Source organism: Notolepis coatsorum (genome assembly GCF_963971535.1).
Source record: "Notolepis coatsorum genome assembly, chromosome: 20".
Taxonomy (NCBI): Eukaryota; Metazoa; Chordata; class Actinopteri; order Aulopiformes; family Paralepididae; genus Notolepis; species Notolepis coatsorum.
The window spans coordinates 30,121,094-30,138,276 of record NC_140184.1 but is presented as its reverse complement, the minus strand read 5'-3'; the positions used below and the strand labels follow the sequence as shown (position 1 = coordinate 30,138,276).

The following is a 17,183-nucleotide window of genomic DNA, read 5'->3' as shown; positions in this document are numbered from 1 at the left end:
CCATCTGATCGCAAGGTTATTATAGTTAACTAAAAACTAAAACTAAGAAGAAAATTAAAATGAACTACTAAACTACTCAAATTAGTATTTCGAAGACTAATTTGTGTACTTATAGAACTAACAAAAATAAAATCAATTTTCACAAGTTGGTCCAACTTGTGAACACAGCAAGCTTGAGGTGGTATTGGTGCACATATTTATTGAGAATGGGATGTCTATGACTGAGTCAATTGCCTTCACAAAGTGATGTGTTTCTGAACTTATTAAGTCTTGCCCCTCACAAATACCCCCAATATTAATAAACAAAAAACTCAAACTAATACAAACTAAGCTAAAACTAAACATTTTAAACACTAGTATGTCACTGGAAACTAACTAATGAAAAATACAACACTATAATAACCCTGCCCGATAGGCCAGCCTCACTTTGGAGCATTACAATTATATCTGCACTAGAAATTCATAAAAGAGATAAGATACTGATTTCAAGATTTCAACAGGGTCTAGATGTTTGACAAATATTGTTTTTACTACTAATTTCATCACTATGGCAATTCAAATAAGATACAACCCTCTATGCATAATTAATTAAAAACCTATTATTGTACTTCTTAGTCACATGACTAGGATGTGGGCGGTGGATGACATGTGAGAGTATGACTGTGACCCAGTCACGTACACAGACCTCACTCCCAACGCTCCTTCCTTCCTTAGCCACCTTACAACTGCACACAATCTAATGGGTGCATAAGAATTCAGTCATATAACCTACACCCCTCTGAACATCAACATATTGATGATGATGATGTTTCTAAGACGTATATGTTACCCAAACCTAGATGCTTGATTATGCTGAGGGGAGAGAGCCCACTCCCCTCAGTATTTTTCATTTAGACAGTATGAAGACTGAGAGGGAGACAGATAAGGTGAAACACAGGAGAGAAGGTTGGGTTTCTTATTTCAAGAGTACGGCGACTGAGAGGGAAACAGAGAAGGGGAGACACAGGAGAGAAGCTTGTGACAGGATTCTATCCTAGGTCAGCAAGGGGTACATGATGTGGTCCCAGGACAGTAAGGATTTTCTTTCAGGGACAAACACAGTGGGATTAGTGGGGTTAGCGAGTTCCCACACAGCCATAAACTGGGCAGGTGAGTGTGTTTGCCCAGTGCTCTGTTGAGGAGGGAAATTACATTAGAGCTTTCTCTTGGTGTTACTCTCGCCTGCCATCAGAAAAACAAACTGCAGTGGAGAAAACACTGTTACGTAAAAGGAATAGATTCGAAAATGGAGATGTGAAGTTTCAGTTGACCTCTATGTTGTGATGTCAATACCATGTACAGCGGTTGTGCCCTCATTACATTAATGGGGAGCTGGAGCATGAAGACCATGCTTAACTATATAACCTGCATTGGCTGACTCTCCTGACTTGTAGACAGGCTGGTATTTACCAGCAGTATAGTTCAAGATCCTGCTTGAATAGTCATGAAAATGAAACTATGGTGTTACATTAAATAACCTCAACCAAACTCCTCAACGAAGGAGAGGTTTCAGTGCCACAGCTATAAATCATCTATTAAATCAGATAATAGACGGTTTCAAAATGACAACAATAACATTCAGGGCGCTGTACTGCGGCTGCCCACTCCTCTTAAAATAGTTTGGATGGGTTCCTTCCACTCCACTAGAACATGCTCTCAGATTTATTACTAGTGATATATATGGTCACCACTGCGTCCTGTATGATAAAGTGGGTTGGTCTTTTCTGGCAGAGAGGCAAAATAAACATTGGTATCTGTTTAACGTCAAGTCCATTGCCGGGGAATTGTTCCCATAATCAAAATGTTGCTAGATTGGAACTAAAGTATGGACCCTATCTGACCTGCTCAAATGACTGCCTTATGCTTAAGGTCCCCAGAGTACAGACTGAATTTTGTTTTAATGCCTCAGCTTCTTGGAATGATCTTCAACTCACACTAAAAATCAATACCCCACGATCATGGACAATTTAAAAACATGATCACAAATCTCCCTGCTTTAGTTTTTAACTGTTTTTTATTTTGATCTTCATGTTTTTATCCTATTTATTCAATGTCTAATTATCTAAACAGATTTTCTTTTAATTTATCTTTATTATCTGTGTTTTCCCCCTTTCTTTTACCTGTTTTAATATGCCTGTAATCTTGACAGCATTGAAAATGAGGGAAACCTTGATGTCTCTTCGAGAATCAAATAAAGGTTTGAAATGAAACGCAGATAATACATCCCTGGTATGTGTAAATGTACTTGGCAAATAAAAACTTTCATTACTTCCTTCAAATAATTTATTGAATACATACATTGAATACATTACAGGCGGAGAAGTGGGGAGTAGTTTACTTTCACACTTTTAGTTAACCCATTTCACTACCACACTACAGAAGGTTAACCGTCTGTAGTGTGGCAGTGAAAGGATTAACCATTTGGTAGTGTGGTAGTGAAATGGTTAAGCCAATGAGAGAATGTATAGAATGACTATTCCACACATGTACTGGGACTGCCCACCAGTTAAAATATTCTGGAAAGAGGTGACCCAGCAACTATCAAATCTCTTAACTCTGAATATACCTGTACACCCCTCTGTACTACTGCTGAATGATGTTTTTGAGTATGCAGTAAATCCACAGCTAAAGAGATTGGTTTTATCGGGTATCACAGTGGCTAAAAAGCTGATAGCATCACGATGGTTCCAACCGGAAAAAATGTGCCGAAAGGTCTGGATTATTACATATCTCGATGTGATTTATCAAGAAATATCTACAGCTAGAATTTTGGGTCTCAATGAATCCAAAATGACAATGTGGTTAGAAGTGGTGGAGATAATAAAAGCTAGCATATAATGGTAGTGTCTGGTTAGGAGTGAGGGATAATGGATGGATTATCCAATGGGGGGTCCGGGAGGGGGGGGTACGAGCTAGAGCATATGTGTGTAGGGTATTAGATAGCAGGTATTGGGGGTATATCCTGTATAAGACATTTAACTATATGGTGATTTCATTGGATGTGCACTGTTAATAATGCTTGTATATCTTATCGTGTGTTGTCATGTTTGTTTATATGTTTGTTTAAAAAATTATAAAAAAATAAAACACAAAAAGAATGACTATTCCTCTGTTGTCTCCCCACCTACAGTAAAGACAGTTTCTGGACTAAATCACATCTAACAACAAATATCTTCTCAGATGGGAGTCCCTGGAACACAATCACGAGGGTCCCTGACCTATATTACGTATCTATTTGGCAAAAACTGTTTGAGAACCACTGCTCTAGGAAACCCACAACACAATAGCTTTCATCACTTGGATGCATGTGAAATCTGTCTGTCGGGCCAAGATGACTACAGTGGATGTCCTTAACCCTTTCACTGCCACACGACAAAGGGTTAACCCTTTCACTACCACACTACAGAAGGTTAACCCTTTACTATCACACTACAGACGGTTAGGTTTAAGCTGCGGGGGCCACCATACAGCAGTCTGCGTGAGGCCCCACCAGTGTGGCAGAAGCATTTCCGCACACTGATCATCAAAGCTTTTTGTGTGTTTTATGATGAATTGAAAATGGGGGACCCTGATGTAAACAAGACGAAAGTCTTTCTCTGGTCTGCATCCCCTTAACAATTGTATGTATTGAGCTGTACTGTATTGTACCCATTCTACAATCTGTTAATAAAGTTTTCAATCAATCAATCAATCAATCAAAGCGCCTAGTCTGTGCAGAAAGGATTCCGTTAGACTGGTGGTGGGGGGTGGGGGTGCATGAGGTCGGGCTGGATGTGGCTACGGAGACACCGGCCTTTACTTGGTCAGACTCTTCACCAGCTGCAACTCCTCTATCGGCTTCCACTGTTGGTTGATGGTGATGAGCTGTAGGATGAAAACATCCATTACATTTGACATACTACCAAATATTAGTAAGTAGGTCTAGTGCTTTGTAAAGGGGCTTAAGTATTTCGGTAACATTCAGTGGGCACAGTGATAATGATTAAGTACAGAGGAACTTATGAGGAACTACAGTATGTTATCAAACCGTTGACGAACCAGTTACTCCAGTCGCTGACCTGAATGTCTCAGTGCAGGGAAATTCCTCCAGAATGGCTTCTACTTTCTCACTCACACATTCAGTGAAGAACTATCTATTGAACTCTAAATTTACTACTTGCTTACTTTGAAAAGTCAGCTATCAGTTCAATAATTGTTGTCCCTGTGTTTTGTTATCATATTATACTGTAGTTCCTCATTAATTCCTAAATCCATACATTAATTTGTATAATAAAGTGTTATCCATTTGACATAGTGGTGTGTGTGTGTGTGTGTGTGTGTGTGTGTGTGTGTGTGTGTGTGTGTGTGTGTGTACATGTGTGTGTGTGTACGTGTGTGTGTGTGTGTCACACACAGGAGAGTGGCATTCCCTCACTTCTTTGTAAGATAATTTTACTTTCAAATGATAAATCAAATGTAGGCTCTGGCTACACTCTATAATTATAGTCAGACAGTAGCTGCGTTCCGCCACCACTTCTAAAGACAACACTGTTTCACATGCTATAGAGCAGGGGTAGGCAACCCTAGGCACGCATGCCTGCATAGGCACGCAGGGGCATTTTCATTGGCACAGGGGGCAGCATTAAAAAAAAATATATATATATATACCTTTTTTTTGTTTTTGCTTTGAAATATTATAGTGAAATATTTTGCACTGTTGTCGCATTTATCTTGTTGAAATCCTCCCACAGGTTATTTTTTGTAAATCGAGTATATCAAGGAGGCTTTTCTCTGTAGCTCAGATGTTTTGTTTGAAGGCTTGCCAAACAAAGAGACAATCAAATCAAGGATAAAAGATATCCCCATGTCAGCTTGAAGTGTCGAGCGACACATCAACGAAATGTCAGAAAATATCAGAGAACAGCAAACAGCTGGATTAAAAGATGCTCCGGTGTGCAGCTTAAAGTGACCAACTACAGCCCCCAGATAACGGAGCTCAGTAAAGCAAAACTGTTTGTCTGCATTGCACCCCCGCCCCAACTCAGATTTAGGGTTGATACAACCATCAAAATAATATTGTTAATAATAACAATAACAATAATGATGTAATAATGTAAAAATTATCATTAAAAAAACCTGATTATGAGAAAGAAATATTACGATGCATGGAATATTGTTGAGGCACACTAGTTACAACTATATTTCAAACAGGCACTCCATGTCAAAAAGGTTGCTGACCCCTGCTATAGAGTATAGATTAGATTAGATTCAAATGTATTGTCATTACACAGTACAAGTAGAGTACAATAAAAAGAGGTTTGGCATCCGACCAGAGTACAAATGTAGCAGTACTATACAGTGCAACAACAATATACAATGTAGAAGAGATTAAACTGGGTACAAAATTGGTACCACCACCGTTGTGTCATCTGCAAACTTGACAATGGTGTTGGTACCATGTATAGGAGTGCATTCGTGGGTGAAGAGGGAGTAGAGAAGGGGGCTCAGCACACAGATGTGCGGGGCTGGTGTTCAGGGTGAGGGTGGAGGAGGTGAGATTGTCTAACGGTACCGGCTGGTGTTCAGGGTGAGGGTGGAGGAGGTGAGATTGTCTAACGGTACCTAACAAACTGGGGTCTGTTAGTTAGGAAGTCAAGTATCCAGTTGCTGACAAAGAGGTTAATGTCAAGGTCCTTGGTTTCCACCAGGTCACCAAGTTTGGAGCTGAGTTTGGAGGAGATGATGGTGGTGAATGCTGAGCTGAAGTCGATGAACAGCGTTCTCACATGGGTGTTGCTCTCATCCAGGTGAGCATGAGTTGATGAGTGTAGGAGTTGATGTATTCCACAACGGAGGAGGTGTAGGAGTTAATGTATTCCACAACAGAGGAGGTGTAGGAGTTGATGTCTGTATGGGAGTCCAGGGTGGACTGGGTGGCTGTTATGTACCAGGAGCTGATCACTCCTGTGTCACTGTGCAGGCAGGCCTGATTACTCCTGTGTCACGGGGCATGCAGGTGAGGGCTGCCAATTAGCCAATTAGTGCTGATTGGTTACCTGCTGGGAGCTTTAAAGCCAGCCCTAGTAACACACATGCAGAGTCGGTGCTTAGAGGGAGAGCTGTCACATTCTTCCAGTCCGTGTCCGTTGGGTTTACATTAGTACATTAGTTTACATTTACATTAATAGTTCCTTGATATAGTAGCATTTTGAGTTAGAGCACGGGGTTTTGGTGTTGGTTTGCACATAGGTTGCGTGCCCATGAGCCAGGGTCGTAACAGTTGGGCGCTCGTCCGGGATATTTTACCCCTAGAACTTTGTTTGGTGGTTTTTTTTTGTGTTACACGGGGTGTCATGGTATTATGGTTTGGGTGGTGTTCGTTACATAGTGTGTAACGTGGGGGCTTGAGCCGTTTTCGTCAAACAGGTGAGTATGCCGTATTTGTTTGTAATTTGATGTGACTATTTATGCTGTTAAAATATATAGTTTAGTGGGCACCACATGTAGATAGGGACATTATTTTCTGGTTGTTGGTTAGCGTCATGTGCACCACGTACTCCTGGGGCAGTCGGGGAAGGGATTAGCACCATCTGCTTGTCTGGTACCGTATCATGTACTGGACGGGTGGATGGTCAAGTATGATCTTTGACTGGTAGCAGGTGTGGTTGAAGATGGTTAGGTCTACAGGGCATTAGTTTAAGGGTAGGTAGATTAGGGCGGCCAGAAAACACAGGTAGTGTGGTAGGGCTTGATTTAGTGTTTCTTAGGGTAGACATGTGGTGGGCCGGTTTTGACTGCAGTTTAGACGTAGAAGCATATGTAGTCATATCAGGTTAGAAGGCGCACCTGTTTGGATTTGTTTGTTGGATTTATTTTGTTTGTTTGAGTGTTTGGTGAGCATACCTGGTAGCACCTAACACCCTGCGTGTATGACACGTCTATTTAGGGTGGGTGTGTTTTATTTTTATTTATTTTTGCGACCTAGAAAGGTGCGCTCCGTAGAGCTCACATTTCCACCGCGTTCCCTTCTGGTTGTTATTATTGGCATTTAGCATTCTTCAGTGGTTCTTCAGTGGTTCTTCATGGTTCTTCAGTGGTTCTTCGTGGTTCTTCAGTGGTTCGTTAGTGGTTCTTCGTGGTTCGTTAGTGGTTCTTCGTGACTGTGAGGTAAAGTGTGTAGCTTGTGGTGGCTGGTACAGTGACGATGGCTTCCATCAGGGACTTTGTTGATCGCCCGTCTCATGACATGTTGGAGAAGTTTTCCAAAGAACAACTTCTAGAACTTGCTGTACACTACAGGGTAGAGCTTAATGCAGGTGAGAAACGTTTGAAGCCGACTGCCTTGAGTGCTTTAAGGGTGTTACTCATTAGAGAGCAGGTGCTTGAGGAGAGGGTGGAGGAGCCTCCTTCGTCTGGCGCGTCTCCGCTATTACCTGGTGTGGAGGGTGAGTGGAGGATTAGGGAGTTGGAGTTTAAGGAAAGGCAGCTAGAGTGAGAGCGTGAGGAGAGGAGAGAGGAGCGTGAGCTTAAGGAGAGAGAGAGGAAAGAGGAGCGTGAGCATGAGCGTGAGCGTGAGTAGCGTGAGTTTAAGCGTGAGGAGCGTGAGTTTAAGGAGAAACAAATGTTGCTGGAGCACGAGCGTGCACAGAAGGAGCTTGAATATAAGCATGCTGCCTTGCAGGCGGGTGCTCTGCATCCAGAGTCACGTTCCGGTTTTGATGTAGGCAGGAATATTAGGATGGTGCCTCCATTTTTTGAGAAAGACGTGGAAAGATATTTTCCCCTTTTTGAACGGGTGGCAACCACATTGAAGTGGCCTGATACTGCCTGGACACTGCTGCTGCAATGTGTTTTAGTTGGTAGGGCACAAGAAGCCTACACTGCTCTGTCCCTTGAACAAAGCGCTGATTATGAGCTTGTTAAAGCTTCCATATTGAGGGCTTATGAGTTGGTCCCCGAGGCCTATCGTCAGCATTTTAGAGGTTATCGCAGGTCGGAGGGGCAGTCTTATGTTGAATTTGGAAGGGAGAAGGAGAACCTGTTTGACAGGTGGTGCACTTCTCAGAAGGCAGAGTCAAGAGAGCAGCTTAGGCAGTTGATTCTCCTAGAGGAGTTTAAAAGATGTGTTCCTGATACCGTTTCCACACATCTAAATGAGCGTAAGGTATCGAAGATAGGCGACGCCGCTGTCTTCGCTGATGAGTTTGTGTTGACACACAAGTCCGTGTTTTTGGAGGACTACCGTGTTGAGTCCGGGGATAGGCGTCCTGTTCAGGGGGGCCGTTTCCCAAAACCTGTGTCTGCTGGTCAGTTAACTTCACCTCCTAGGCGGGGTGGTTCTGCTGGTGCATTCCCAGAAGGGATTATCTGTTTCTACTGTAAAGAACCTGGTCATATCGTTGCTGGGTGCCCGGTGCTTGAGCAGAAAAATGTCAGAACCGTGGCTCTGGTAGAAACCATATGCAGAACGCCTATGCCAACGTTAGATGGTGATGGGGGAAGTATCAAAAGTGTGGACAAAGAGCTCGAGGGTTCCTCAAGGTTTATGATGGATGGGTTTGTTTCCCTGACTAATGCACTAGAGTCCAAACAGGCTATAACAATTTGGAGAGATACCGGTGCTTTTCAGTCCCTCATTCTGGAGGGGGGTTTGCCGTTTTCAGAAAACTCTTCTTTGCATTCCGGTGTCGTTGTTCAGGGCTTTGGGGGTGGATTTGTGGATGCACCTTTGCATGAGGTCACGCTCAATTCTCCCTTAGTATCAGGCAATGTTGTTGTGGGGGTATGTTCTCACATTCCCATAAAGGGGGTCTCCTTCATTCTAGGGAATGATTTGGCTGGTGACAAAGTGTTGGCTACTCCGGTTGTAACTCCCATTCCTGTGGTTTCTGAGGTCCCTAATGAGCTGGCACAGAAACATCCAGGAGTGTTCCCTGTGTGTGCTGTGGCACGGGAAATGTCAAAGGACAAAAGTGATGTTGTTGATACTTCGACTTGGGACATTACACTTAGTGACACATTCTTTGTTGAATTAAAATGTGTACCTGTTGAGAATTTTGGAAAGCACACTGTGGATGTACCTCTGCATAATGATTCTCTTAATTGTGGCTTTGTGTTAGGCCCGGTGGTGAAACCAGAGTTGACATGCGTGCCGGAGAAGCATGTGACAGGAGATGATATGGCAGCGCAGTGTCTCAAGGTCTTCCCAGCCTGTACGGTGGCTGAGGCCACGAACGAATTGGAGGATGAGTGTGGGAAGGATGCTATGAGAGGTGCTGTTGTTTCATGTGACACCGTTCTAGTTGGAGAGGCTACTAAGCCTGACTTAGGCTTGGAGAGGCTACTAAGCCTGACTTAGGCTGCCAGCCTTCCCACAGTAGCTCTATTGTCCCTAATGTTTCACTTGTGGGCAGGGATGGTCCCAGTATGTCAGTTGATGATTCTGACATTGATCCACATGTCCACACTGATTCTCTGCCATGCACTAGGTGTGATGGTCAACCTAGTTACCTGTGTCCTGTGGAGCAGGAGCCGCCTTCGCGACCTGGTCTGTTGAGTGGCAGCCATTTTGATTTTGATCGGGACAATGTTATTTTGGGTGACGCCATTTTAGATGGTGTTCCAGACGTTTTTGTGACTGTCGTACTGCCATGTTCCCGGTACGCTGGAGCTGTACCTGAGGCGGTACATCCTACTCTGGATGTTCACGGTTTGCAGTATCCTGAACTGCCAGTGCCAGGTGGGATGGATATGGGCGCGGTGGTGGTATCAGTGATCTATGGTTTTTGTTGTGCTGTGTTCTGTTCTGTTGAGCGCAGTTCTCGGGTTGATTTTGGTTTGCAGTCTATTTTTGACAGATCGGTATCGGTGGAGGGGCCTGTTGAAAGGGAGCATACAACGCGGTTGGTGGTCGTGTTCGACAGGGGCCGACCCGCTATCGCTGTTGTGGTAGTGGCCCTGACAACTAATGGGTCACAGTTTTTTATTTTTTATTTTTTTGGGTTGTTGTGTGGTGGTTGCCTCTGGGGCAACCAGTTTGGTGGGGGAGGTGTTATGTACCAGGAGCTGATCACTCCTGTGTCACTGTGCAGGCAGGCCTGATTACTCCTGTGTCACGGGGCATGCAGGTGAGGGCTGCCAATTAGCCAATTAGTGCTGATTGGTTACCTGCTGGGAGCTTTAAAGCCAGCCCTAGTAACACACATGCAGAGTCGGTGCTTAGAGGGAGAGCTGTCACATTCTTCCAGTCCGTGTCCGTTGGGTTTACATTAGTACATTAGTTTACATTTACATTAATAGTTCCTTGATATAGTAGCATTTTGAGTTAGAGCACGGGGTTTTGGTGTTGGTTTGCACATAGGTTGCGTGCCCATGAGCCAGGATCGTAACAGTGGCAAACAGACTCCAGTCTGTGTGTTGAAACCGGTGCTGCAGTTCAGAGTCTGCCCCCTCAGGCCATAATTTTAACTGTTCTAACTGAGGGCTTCACATGTTTGATGAGTGGGGTGTACTTGGGTAGAAGGAACAAAGAAAGGTGGTCTAGTCTAGTGTAAACATGGTCTAGTGTTTTATCTCCTCTTGTGGGGCAAGAAACATGTTGGTGGAATTTGGGGAGCACAGTATCAACATGGCACTTAGTCAAGGCATTAGCTGTTTCATAGTGAGCAAGGCAAGGGGTGTGTTATTTACATAGCACATTTCATACACAGAGGCAACTGACCTATCTCAGGGTCAAGTCAAGTCAAGAGTTTTAATTGTCACGGCATACAGGTATACAATGAAATGCGGGTGGTCTTGCCCGCAACGATGTGCAATACAGTGGTACATATAATAGAATCAAAAGAAGAAACAACATTGTGCAGTAACAGGTAGCAGGTAACATGGAGTGACATCTCGGTATCTGTACATAGTTATTTACAGAGCATGTGTGACATGCTAGTTAGCTTTGGTAGTGCAATACACTGTTGTTATTCTAATTTAAAGTGTCCTTTCCTTTGGCCATAAGTGTGCGTGTGTGCAACATGAGTGTGTGCCCGCTCATGCTAAAGTGTTAAGTGGCTGCTCGTGTGTGAGCGTGCACAGTGTGCGTGTCGTGTGTGTGTTCATGTGTGCTTGTGTGTGGACAGTTCAATGTTCTGAGCACTCAATGTTCATTGTTCATGGCTCTGATGGCCTGGGGGAAGAAGCTGAGCCTAAGCCGCTCTGTCCTAGTAGCTGGGGTTCGCAGGCGTCTGCCTGACCTCAGCAGCTGAAACAGGCTGTTATTGGGGTGGTGAGGGTCTTTCATTATCCTGCAGGCTCTGGATTTGCACCTCTTGTTGTATAGAACCTGCAGGGGGGGTAGTGCAATACCCGTGGTACGCTCGGCTGAGCGCACCACTTTCTGTAGGGCCTTCTTGTCCTGTGCCGTGCTGTTTCCATACCAGGCAGTGATGTTTCCGGTCAGGATGCTCTCTACAGCTCCTGAGTAGAAGGACTGGAGTATCTTCCCCGATACTCTGAACTTCCTTAACTGTCTCAGGTGGTAGAGACGCTGTTTCGCCTTCTTTACTACTGTGTCTATGTGTGTTGACCATGTCAGGTCCTCTGAGATGTGGACCCCCAGGTACTTGAAGCTGCTCACCCTGTCCACGGTAGCCCCGTTTATCATCAGTGGTGTGTGTGTCTCCTGCTGTCCTCTCCTATAATCCACGATCAGTTCCTTGGTTTTGCCAATGTTCAGGAGCAGGCTGTTGTCCTGGCACCAGCGTTCCAGTACCTCAACCTCCTCCCGGTAGGCCTTCTCGTCGTTGTCCGAGATCAGCCCCACCACCACCGTGTCATCTGCGAACTTCACTATGGAGTTGGAGCTGAACTTGGCCACACAGTCGTGTGTGTAGAGTGAGTACAGCAGGGGGCTCAGAACACAGCCCCCGGTGGAGTTTGAGATAGGTCTATTCAAAGTACCTTACATGAGATAAAAAGGAAAGAGCATAAAAAGTAATACAAGTCAAAGTGCAATCAACAGTCAAGTGTGCAATTATGAGCAGTTGTTAAAATTCCAACTAAAGGGAAAGGTGAACATAACATTATTTTTGAAAGTAGCCAGAGTTGGGGCAGATCTCAAATCTTCCAGATCTTTGTTCCAACTATGTGTAGCATTATAGACTGTTTCAAAGTGACAACAATGACATTATAAAAGGACCTGCTTTTATTTCCTGTTGCAATGTTGGCTAATACAATAACTGACAGGAAATACATCTATAACTGAATGCTGCTTCACCACAACAAACCATGGCGTCATCAAAATCAATGGCCAGATATCATGGTGATGGACCTGCTACAGAGTTGGTCTCTGTGTGACTCAGCAGATTTCATGGTGATGGACCTGCTACAGAGTTGGTCTCTGTGTGACTCAGCAGATTTCATGGTGGTGATGGACCTGCTACAGAGTTGGTCTCTGTGTGACTCAGCAGATTTCATGGTGATGGACCTGCTACAGAGTTGGTCTCTGTGTGACTCAGCAGATTTCATGGTGGTGATGGACCTGCTACAGAGTTGGTCTCTGTGTGACTCAGCAGATTTCATGGTGGTGATGGACCTGCTACAGAGTTGGTATCTGTGTGACTCAGCAGATTTCATGGTGATGGACCTGCTACAGAGTTGGTCTCTGTGTGACTCAGCAGATTTCATGGTGGTGATGGACCTGCTACAGAGTTGGTATCTGTGTGACTCAGCAGATTTCATGGTGATGGACCTGCTACAGAGTTGGTCACTGTGTGACTCAGCAGATTTCATGGTGGTGATGGACCTGCTACAGAGTTGGTCTCTGTGTGACTCAGCAGATTTCATGGTGATGGACCTGCTACAGAGTTGGTCACTGTGTGACTCAGCAGATATCATGGTGGTGATGGACCTGCTACAGAGTTGGTCTCTGTGTGACTCAGCAGATTTCATGGTGATGGACCTGCTACAGAGTTGGTCTCTGTGTGACTCGGCAGATTTCATGGTGATGGACCTGCTACAGAGTTGGTCTCTGTGTGACTCAGCAGATTTCATGGTGATGGACCTGCTACAGAGTTGGTCTCTGTGTGACTTGGCAGATTTCATGGTGATGGACCTGCTACAGAGTTGGTCTCTGTGTGACTCGGCAGATTTCATGGTGATGGACCTGCTACAGAGTTGGTCTCTGTGACTCAGCAGATTTCATGGTGATGGACCTGCTACAGAGTTGGTCTCTGTGTGACTCAGCAGATTTCATGGTGATGGACCTGCTACAGAGTTGGTCTCTGTGTGACTCAGCAGATTTCAGAAGTTGCTCTAGCAGAGTCCAGTCTTGCGTCCATATCAATACCAATTAAATTGGCTTACTGAATGACACCATAAGTGCAACACATACTTATACTGTGGGCTTTTAACAATGTCTCAGTCCGTGGCGATATTCATCAGGTTAAGTCGTAAAGGCCCAAATCAATGATCCAAATGTAAACAAATAGGAAGCCCCACGAAAAAGAAAAAATAGGCTAGGAATGGAGATATGTTTTCATTCTGTAGCTGATTGATTGGGCTCTTGATACAATGACTAACACTAGACACAAGAGTGAAGTAAAAAATATCTATATTCGGAACGGATTAACAATGGGTTATGATTAGAACATTCCATTGATGTGAATGAATGAATATACATAAAACAAAGCGGGGCTCGCAACTCACTTGTTGTTCCAAGGTGTTTTAATTGACAAAAAGGCAGTAGATACGACGTTTCGACCGACCTTTCCGGTCTTCTTCCAGCAAACTGCCTTTTTGTCAATTAAAACACATTGGAACAACAAGTGAGTTGTGAGCCCCGCTTTGTTTTATGTATGACTGTTTTTACAGTTTGGCTCAGCACCAAGAAACGGAGGATGTGTTATATATTTTTTCTGAATGAATGAATACCCCACATTGGTATGGTTAAAAACAATGATTCAGGCTTTAACTGGTATGGAGCTTCGCCCTTCTTCATATGCATACCTCAGCCCCCCCCCCCCCCCAAAAAGTACTTTTACATACTGAATAACAGACATACAGACACATACGCTGTGTTTATTACCTTCTGGGGTTTCGATGGATCTATTCTCTCCCAGGGTTCTGGGTTACTGGTCTTATTCAAACTAGAAAGAAAAAAAGAATAATGATCATGCATATTATCCCCCTAATCAAGCATAGAAAATTGCACGTCATACGTGTTTATGTCGTTTAGAACTTCAGATAAACGATTCAGATAAAATAAATACAAAAAAAGGCAATTTTCTTCATATTAAATGCCATTTCCAGTGCTTCAGAGTAAAAAAAACACATATTTTCTTTCATTAACACAATAAAATATACTATAAAGTCTCACATGACATCTGTTTTAGTGAAGAGGAAGAATATGGAAGCCGAGACGGCACCTGCAGCAGCAAACCCCACAAACCCTATCAGAGGGATCAACTGGGGACACGACACAAGTGATTAGGATTCTGCAGGTTATTTGATCCTTTGGTAAATACACTCGGATCTAATATAGACTAATGATAAAAATAAATATATATTTGTATTAAGTCTTTAAAGAATACAAATAATTACATTTATGCTAAATGTAGTAATATAATTAAATTTTACAAAAAATATAATCCAGCAAAATGCACTTACCCCCTTCCTCTTTCTCAGCAGTTTGATAAAGCCAGACATTATTTTTCAATTATTATTCTCAGATATACTAATTCAGTTTTCTATAAATAATAAATATTCCCAGCTTTTCCTTTATAGTTGAGACTAGCTGAGACAACAGATGATGATGACGTACAGCTGCATATGGCAGGTCACCTGTTGTGCAAGATGTTTCTGAATGCAGCATCATATCAGCCTGGTAGATGTAAGCTACCAGAGGTGATACGAGTTGAAAAGCACGTAGTCAGATACCATTTCCTCAATCGAAATCTACCAGAGACCAATTCCACATTAGATTGAAATTGAATAAACTTTTTTCTACGTAGCCAACGCCCCCTTGTGGTCATATTCAATTACAGCCGTTCACAGCGTGACGTATTTACACTTTTGCCGTCTAACGGTTCTCATCAACACCACCACAACCACACCAGGGACGTGCAGAGGACTTTAGAGGGGCAGGTGCTCAAAGGCTGAAAAGGGCACTATACCTATGTGTGTTATAACCGAGCGCGTGTAGCGCGCAAGCCCGATTTTTGGGGGCCCTTTTTATGCTTTTTTGGTGATCAAATATTGAATATTGAACTATAATAATCAGTGCAGGAGCTCACTTATCCTTGAAAGACACTTTTATCACTGACTTAAAAGGCCCATACATCTCCATAAATGTTCAGGGGGGAGGGAATAAGTGCTTACTCTACAGACCAAGAAGTGCTGTATATTCTGTATTGTTTAATATAAATGCCTTTTTTATTCCAATCCCGATTTGTATTTGAGATTCCCAAATCCAGTGATGGGAATAACGGCGTTATAAATAACGGCGTTACTAACGGCATTCGTTTTTTCAGTAACGAGTAATCTAACGGATTACTCTTCCAATCTTAATAACACTGTTACCGTTACTGCCAAAAAATGCAGCACGTTACTATGATTGAAGCAGTTTTTTTCATCAGACAGATCTCTGCGCCAACACACACACACGCCGTGCATCGCCAACACACACACACACACACACACGCCGTGCATCGCCGACACACACACACACGTCGCCAACAAACAACAACAACATTGGACTCACGCTGAAAAAATAAAAAAAAGAAACATACTTTTTCGGACTGATCATCTCCAGTTAAATCCAAATAATCCTCTGCCATTGTTGTAATGTCATCTGTTCTCTAGTATTTAGTCTCGTGCAGTTAAATCCTCTCTAGAAGGGAAAGTGAAACTTACCAAGCCTATAAATTGTTAAAGGGGCAGTAGGCAATTAATTTACTCTGGATGCCTGAACACAGAATGACACCAGAATCACTGACTACCACGGCAAGCCTATAGAAAAGTATTCTATTTAACACTTTCTTTGCCAGGCTTATGTACATCCTTATACCATCCTCTGCCAGCTCTATTTGTCTATGGAGAAGTTCCCCTTCTTTGCAGGGCTATAACTTTTTAAATTGTATTGCTAAATTGACATTACTATGGCCCATTCAACGTCAATTATCTATCGTTCAGGATGTAGCAACGTTATACTTTTTCATTCACATATTCATACTAAAATACGGTCTAAAGTATAAATGTTTTTATCGTTTTCTGCAGCATTCTGCAGAACGTGATTTATAGCCCTAAATGCATTATATTGATGATCAAATACAGTTTGGTAGCGATCGGCGCAAGATAAAAAATTTCAAATGGATGTGCTTCTAGAAGTTACTACTTATCATCTGATGTTGACCGGATGGGGGGGGGGGGGGTCGTTTATAATTCCGTGGCCAACGTTAGATGATTCATCTAGTGTGGGTGATATGATCATTAGAGCAGTTTGTATCGAACACGGTAAAAAAAAACGCTGAAACTTACCCCAGTCTCCTCGGGCCGTTGGGCGATGAGCGTGGAGCAAAAATATTCCTATTATGGGATGTTGAAATATGCGATCCATCTCCAGGTTGTATAATAGTATATACGTCCAAATCATGTTGTTTATCGAGTTATTGGTAACGGATCGCTATCCATTGTGTCTAGCTCGAGTCCCGGGACCTATAGCGAGTGATCGGACCGAATTTGGATGAGCACCAGTTTCCGGTTTGGGCGATCCGCCGATCGGCCACCAGATGGCGCTCTTGAACCGTTGGAGAGTTGAGAGGGGATCAACAGTAGATCTCAAGTCTCCGCGGGAGAAATATGATTGCGATCACAGATTTTTGAAATATTGATCTCAATGACGTTACGGCGTCATTGGCAGAATTAGCATGGCGGGGAATGACGAGTTAAGGAGTCCTTGGCGATTAAAGTGTTAATAATAATTATAATAATGATCATAAATATAATATATTAAAAAAAAGTTATAATTTTTTTTTATTATATTAGTAATAATTATAAATATTTTTGTTGTTGTACCAAACTCGTACCAAACCGTGACCCCAATACAGAGGTACGTACCGAACCGTGGCTTCTGTGTACCGTTACACCCCTAATCTATTGTGTTTGTATGATCCACTATATAA

General features: G+C 43.1%; 1 protein-coding gene across 1 annotated transcript; it reads right to left on the bottom strand.

Annotated features, from left to right (window-relative positions):
* Positions 1–3,834: 3,834 nt before the first annotated feature.
* cUnh15orf48 (chromosome Un C15orf48 homolog) lies at positions 3,835–14,768 on the bottom strand (the record flags this gene model as incomplete). The annotated part of the gene is made up of 4 exons (XM_084337283.1): positions 14,671–14,768; positions 14,381–14,469; positions 14,090–14,150; positions 3,835–3,903 (listed from the first exon to the last, which is right to left on the bottom strand). Exons 1-4 carry the CDS (start codon positions 14,707–14,709, stop codon positions 3,835–3,837), a joined length of 258 nt encoding a protein of 85 aa, XP_084193409.1. The 5' UTR covers positions 14,710–14,768.
* Between the last annotated feature and the right edge of the window lie 2,415 nt (positions 14,769–17,183).